This window comes from Echinops telfairi, unplaced genomic scaffold (assembly GCF_000313985.2).
Source record: "Echinops telfairi isolate 266 unplaced genomic scaffold, ASM31398v2 ScPeMD7_7427;HRSCAF=8465, whole genome shotgun sequence".
NCBI lineage: Eukaryota > Metazoa > Chordata > Mammalia > Afrosoricida > Tenrecidae > Echinops > Echinops telfairi.
This window is the reverse complement of record NW_022111327.1, coordinates 17,631,739-17,639,123: the sequence shown is the minus strand read 5'-3', so window position 1 is coordinate 17,639,123 and position 7,385 is coordinate 17,631,739. Positions and strand designations below refer to the sequence as shown.

Below are 7,385 nucleotides of genomic sequence, written 5' to 3'. Positions count from 1 at the left end.
GCAGTTGATTTTTAAATGATAACCATGTAAAGAGACTTGCGGAAGGAGACCTAACATGTTAATATCTCTTTTCCAGCATGGGAAAATTATTTCCCTATCACCACCCCTACAACAACAAGCCAAGAAAAACTGTTTAAAGTAAGGGAGACTTTTTAGAAGTTGTATACTTCAAGTTGAAACTGTTATCACCCTTTAATAAAAAAGAGTGAGCATTTCAAAATGCAATGAAAGTTGTAAAAGATTTTGGTGAGCAAAAGACCCTGCTACCAGAATAAATTTCTTTGTTTCTACTCCTTAACCCATTTTAGAATGCTAATATCAGGAGAAAGAAAGAGCAGATTCTGCAAGAATTAGATTCCTCTTTTAAAGCAAGCCACTGACTTCAAAATTCTCTAGCACATTTGTGCAAAATTTATTTTTTTGTTTGAGATTTATTTGAATGAGCTGTTATGATTGGAGACAGTGAGAATTTCAGATTAATGTTTTGCAGCCAAAAAAAAAAAAAAGAAAGGGAGAAAAAAAAAACGCTGGAAAGCTGGCAAGTGTTCATAAGTCAGTCCTAGAATTATGTAGGTTGAAGGCTCCCAGTGGACAGACCGAACATATAAGAAGGAAACCAGAGATCTGGTGCTATTACGTCTCCGCGTCCAAGGGAACAAATAAGCACAGAATTAAAAGCATTCTTCAGCTTGAATTCTTAAGGTACGCTAAGTCCGAATCCTTTATAGATACTCTAGTTGAGAAAGTAGAACATATATTAAACGAAAATATTTTTTAATGGATGAACTTTCCCTTTTTCTTGTCTTTTAACACAGTGTTTTGCAAAAATCCTAGATGCTTTAACTTGCTGTTTCTTTTCCAGGGGTGCGTTTCGGAAGGAGGCAAGCTGATTTATGATAACTAAGTCTTAAACTTCAGCAACCAGTAAGTCTCCAAATGTTATTTATTTTCAATTCCTTTATGTTAATTGTTAAGTTAAGGAAATCATCAAAGAAAGAGCTGTCGACAGTAATGATATTTGTGCTGTTTATTGGGCGACTTTTTGGTGATTGCATTTTTAATTGGGGGATTTTTGTATATAGTTTGAGACTACAGTAATAGTCTTCCTCTTTATGTGATACCTGTAGTTAATTTTCTTTTCATTGTTTTCAAATATTGCTGCTAGTTAAACACTTAAAAAGGATAAAAAAATGAATATCACAAATACTCGAAGTTTGAGAATATCACTTGACAGCAATTGACGATATAATCCTGTTAAACAGCAAAGTGTAAATGATAGAACTATATCATGATTAATAATTGGTGTTGAATTTTTTATTTCATTGAGCAATCAGCGCTATTTCTATTTGGCTCTAAAACTGATTTGGTTGTTTTGTCGTGTTGTTTTCACAAATTTCATTGCAAATGGACTATGTTTTTCATTTAACATACTAAGCTTAAACATATACATTAAAAATAATATTCTTTATTAAAATAAAGCCAGAAATATGTATATATTCCATAACTTCCTCTCAATAATGACTCCTCATCCAATAGATTTATTTTTGCATATTCTTATTCAGTCTTTTGTATGCTCTCTTATATTTTCTATAGCTTATATTACTTATATTTTCCATAGCTGTAATAATTTGTATATAATTAGTTACTTGAATACGGCATCTCTCTATGCTTTACTAGGTAGCTCTGTGGTTTCTAGAAAGTGTACAGATGCAGATATGTGCTCAAGTGTTTTTGAAATATTAACTTTTCTTATTTCTGAGTCTTTATTTGTTTGACACCTTTCCTACCCTGAATAACCTTTGAGAATGTTGATTTTCTTTAAACCTGTGCAAAGTATGGTAGACCAAATGGGCAAAGGGTAGTTTTGTTCAGAATTTTCAGTCCGTGAGTCTGAAAGATCTTACTTCGTACTACCATTGAGAAAATTGCCTTTTCTTCTCCAAGAGATGAAATCCATTTGTTCTCTCTCATACGGTTCTCTGTCATCACACACTTTTCTTTTGTTTTTCCCAACGAAGTGTCAAAATGCTCATGATTCAGTCATGTCCCGAGCTCTGTATGTGGTCTAAGAATTCCTTTCTCTCCCTCTCTCCCAGAAGTCGTAATCCGAATTGGGGCTGCTGACATTTCAATATGAAGGCCAACTACACCCAGGAGAGCACGTCCGGCAGGCTTCACTCTGGAACCGATGCATTCACCTTTAACTGCTCGCAGAAGCAAGCAGATAAGCATTTAGAGGCGATACCTGTCCTCTACTACATTATCTTTGCGATTGGATTTCTTGTCAATATTGTCGTGGTTACACTGTTTTGTTGTCAAAAGGGTCCTAAAAAGGTTTCTAGCATTTACATCTTTAACCTGGCTGTGGCTGACTTGCTCCTTCTGGCGACTCTCCCTCTCTGGGCAACCTACTATTCTTACAAATATGACTGGCTCTTTGGACCTGTGATGTGCAAAGTCTCTGGTTCTTTTCTGACCCTGAACATGTTTGCCAGCATTTTTTTTATCACCTGCATGAGCGTTGATAGGTACCAGTCGGTTATCTATCCCTTTCTGTCTCAGCGGAGAAATCCCTGGCAAGCATCTTATGTAGTGCCCCTTGTTTGGTGTATGGCTTGTTTGTCCTCGTTGCCAACGTTTTATTTCCGAGATGTCAGAACCATTGAATATTTAGGAGTGAATGCTTGCATTATGGCTTTCCCACCTGAGAAATATGCTCAGTGGTCAGCTGGGATTGCTTTAATGAAAAATATTCTTGGTTTTATTATCCCTTTAATATTCATAGCCACATGCTATTTCGGAATCAGAAGACACTTACTGAAGTCCAACAGCTATGGGAAGAACCGAATCACCCGTGACCAGGTCCTGAAGATGGCAGCTGCCGTGGTGCTGGCCTTCATCATTTGCTGGCTTCCCTTCCATGTGCTGACCTTCCTGGATGCTCTGGCCTGGCTGGGTGTCATTCATAACTGTGAAGTTACAGCGGTCATTGACCTGGCACTTCCTTTTGCCAGCCTCCTGGGATTCACCAACAGCTGCATTAATCCTTTCCTGTATTGTTTTGTTGGAAACCGGTTCCAACAGAAGCTCCGCCGGGTGTTTAGGGTTCCAATGACTTGGCTGCGAGGCAAGAGAGAGTCTGTTTCTTGCCGCAAAAGCAGCTCCCTTAGAGAAATGGAGACATTTGTGTCTTAAGCATGAGAATGGAATGCCTGTTATCAGCATGGCTATTTGATTTGACATCCACCTGAATTATCTTTAAATAATTCTAGGCCTATAATGACTTGTTTTTGCCTCTCTCTCTAATCTTGTCTCACTCTTCCAGGGCAGGAAGCCAAATGTTAAATACATGATTTTTCCTCCGGTGACTTTCTGAAAGTGCCTATTGTTTTTCTGGCATGTGGGTGCAAAACTGTCATTGGTGATCCATATCCATAATCGAGAGGTAACTGGAGATCTGTCTCCAATTCTAATGAATGATGCATTAGAAATGGTAATTTGGGATTTCAGATTTCTCCTGGAGAAGTACTGGAGTTTCTTAGTGGGTTTCAGTACTCTTATTCGTATGGATTTTCCCCTTGAACCAAAGCCAGTCTTTAAACAGATTGCATTTTTTGCAGGAGATTCTGCTGAGAGATGGGCACTTCTAAGTATATCACAATAGATTGATGCTAGATTATCCAAGATCTAGGCACATGCCTCCTACATTTGAAAACCATTATAAATGATATTCCTTTTACATTTCATTTAAACATAGTTTATATTTAAGCTATAACTACATATTAAGTAGGGCTAGGAATATAGATTAAATCACATTTAATCTTACATTTTGATTGAAGAGAATATATAGTTATATATAATCCCACTTAAAAATTTGAAAGTTTGTATTTTCTCTAATCGCTTTTCAAAATAGTAAACACTGTGTATTGTTATCATTATAAAGGTCACTTTTTATAGCCTTGTCCTTTTGAATATGGTGCTTTGATACATAAACACCTTAGTGATTTTTATAGCTCTTTAATTTGTAATATAAATCTTAACTAGCATTGAAAAAGTCTATTCTGAATGGAATTTTGATATTCAGAGTGTCCAAAGTGACCCAGCAAATGACAAGTGTGGTGTCAAGCAAGGTATCTGCTTGCCAAAGCCTGAAACTATGGCTTGGAAAATACAGATCATGAGGAAGTCTTAACCTATATCTATGGATAATGTTTGTTTCAAAATTGATAGCATTCTGATGATAGAACTATTTTAAACCTGCTACTGCTCCATAGATACTGTTTTCAGTAATATTAGAACTCCTGAGGTAGAGGAATAGCTGAAACTACCTGAATTGCATATGGTCAGAGACTTCGTTTTGCACCTGCTCCATTTTACACCAGGTTACCGACAATCTTCCCAGATAAATACTGACCCCGGAGGTCAAACTAAAGGTCCGGAGGCTCAACATCTCCGCTTTATCCCAGGGCTATAGGTTGTAGACTTCTCTCCTACCACTTTATGGTAAAGGTCTAATTTCATGTTATCATATTACTTTATATAAAATCAAGTAGTTAACTATGTAATCAACTGCTAATTCATGTCTTAAATGATTTTATAAGCTGTTTCACAAATAAAATCTTTAATAAAAAATCTTTAATCAGAAGGTTTTGTGCGTTTATTTTTGTATTTTCATGGCCTTTAAGTGTAGACTTGAGACTTTTACCTTCCTTGTATCCGCCTTTCATTCCTCTCTGCTCTCCCTTAGCTTCAACTCTATAACCCATCTTCCTCACCTCCTGTCTTATCATACTTTTCTAGTCTCACTTCTTGATTCTTTAGCACCACTTTTTCATTGCCTGTGAAAGGAAAGCTGATATTTCTCATCGTGATCTACAACACCTCAGGGAATCTGACCCTCACTAGGCTTTACACTTTTTGAGACCCATCTTTTAAGTCCTATGCTCAAATCTCTGTATTTTCTGTGATTTCCTCTTGCATGCACCTCACCTACACAATGCTTGGGGATTATTTATTAATAATCGTTGAGTTATTAATCACCACGGAGTTGACTCTGACTCATGGCAATCCTCACGTACAAGAACAAAATGTTGTATGCTCCTACACGATAGTCACAATTTTAATGATATTGGGGTTCATCGCTGCGCCCCCTGTATATTTTATGTGACTTTAAGCCCAGAGGTCTTACCTTCCAGCCCTCTACCAGAAAATATTCAGTTGTGATCCATGCCGGGTTTTTTGGCTAATTTTCAGAAGTATAAATTCTGACCTTTCTTCCTAGTCTGTCTTATTTAGAACCTGCTCATCATGGCTGATCCTGCCGGTGTTTCAAGTGCTAGTGGCAAAGCTCCCAGCATCACAGCAACATATAAGCCACCACAATATAACAAAATGACAAATGGATGGTGGTAATAATCATAGTAATAGCTAATATTAGGTGAACATTATATCCTAGGTTTTATACTTTGTACTTTAATGTGCATCATCTTTTTTTATTCTTATAATGATTGTAATACTTCCGTTTTACAAATATAGGAAATAATTCACAGTCCAAACCTGAAATCCCCTTGTCACCTAGTAGATTCCAACACATAGTGACCCTGTAGCACTGTAGGACAAAGTAGAACTGCACAATGGGGTTTTCAAGGTTTTAATATCTATGGGAAGGATCCTTAGTGATCCTGTGATCACATTAGGCTGCTAACTGGAAGGTTGGTAGCTCAAACCCACCAGCTGCTCCTTGGTAGAAAGATGAGGCTGCTCCTATAAAGAATTATGGCCTCAGAAGTCCTTCATAAGATCCTCTGATTCAAAATCACCTTAATGGCAGTGAGTGGGTTACTTTTTATGGAAGCAGACTGCCACATATTTCTCCTAGGGAACAGTTGATTGATTCTACCCACCAATCTTTCAATTAGCAGCTTAGCACTTAACTACTGTGCCACCAGGGTGCCAAGGCACAGCAAAATCCCTACTAATCCTTAAATTTGGCTCTGAGAGATGACCTGGTTATCCTAATTGTTATAATATTAAGCAGTATGCTTAATTATGGATCTTTGGCCATGAAGCAGGTACTTCAGAGTCTCACACTGGCCTTTCAACTTCCCACTACCTCTGCAAATCCCCAGGCTCACCAATATGCAATCTTCTGGGCAGGTATTGCATTTACACACTTACGTACATAGAGAGAAATTAATTTTAAACCAGACAATACTTTAGCTTATGTAGTAAATGATACTCACCTTGAGTATTATGCTCTTTTAAAGAATTGTCCATATGTGATCAAATTGACAACAGTAACACGCTAGGTGAGAAGGTTGGGGGCAGTGAGTCTATATGAATAGTGGTGGAACAACTGGAAAAGGAGAGGGGAGATTGGTTGCATACCTTGGTGAACATAGCCAATCCCATTGAGCTGTACATGTTGAAATGGTTGAAACTGAGTATGTTTTCCTGTGTATATTTTCAGCAAAATGAACTCACAAAGACCCCAAAACAGAGACAGAGAGAAAGACACACAGAGAGGAAGCACATGGATGATGGATGAGACTATTTCCTTTACAATCCACTGCCCATTTATTTTGCTCCATGCTGTACTGAAGTAGATGAAGTAATGTCTCTTTTATGGAGCTTTCTTTACCCCTTACAAAATGCAAGAGAGACACAGCAAATATTGCCTTTTCTTTTAAAAATCTTTTTATTGTGAATTAAGTGAAGATTTACAGAGCAGACCAATTTCCCATACACATTCTGACTCAACTTTGCAATCCCCCAATGGGCTATCACTTAACTTACTTCTTTTGTAGACCCCCACTGCCTTTAACTTTTATCAGCCTCCCCGTGTCTTCTCCTGCCTCTCTGTTTCCCCCCTAATCTCTCTCTTATTATGTATTGTCTTCTCCTTCACCCAAGTTCACACTTGGCTAGCCTCTGTCCCATGACTTCCCCTTCTATCACTAGGATGCCTCAAAGATGTGTCTTGTAGCAAACACTTCTTTTAATTTTTAAAATCGTTTTATTAGGGGCTCATACAACTCTTATCACCATACATACATACATCAATTGTGTCAAGCACATTTGCACATTCATTGCCTTCATCATTCTCAAAACATTTGCTCTCCACCCAAGCCCCTGGCATCGACTCATCATTTCCCCTCCCTCCCCACTCCCTCCTCCCTCATGAACCCTTGATAGTTTACAAATTATTATTTTGCCATATCTTGCATGTCTGACGTCTCCCTTCACCCACTTTTCTGTTGCCTGTCCCCCAGGGAGGAGGTAGATCCTTGTCATTGGTTCCCCCTTTCCAGCCCATCCTCCTGGTATCGCCACTCACACCACTGGTCCGGAAGGGATCATCTGCCCTGGATTCCCTGTGTTTCCAG

The 7,385-nt window shown here is 38.1% G+C and overlaps 1 protein-coding gene across 1 annotated transcript; it reads left to right on the top strand.

Moving 5' to 3' along the window:
* The first annotated feature begins 2,133 nt into the window (after positions 1-2,133).
* On the top strand, positions 2,134-3,196 carry AGTR2 (angiotensin II receptor type 2). Its single transcript, XM_004710086.2, has one exon. It carries the CDS (start codon positions 2,134-2,136, stop codon positions 3,193-3,195), a length of 1,062 nt encoding a protein of 353 aa, XP_004710143.1. The 3' UTR covers position 3,196.
* The last annotated feature ends 4,189 nt before the right edge of the window (positions 3,197-7,385 follow it).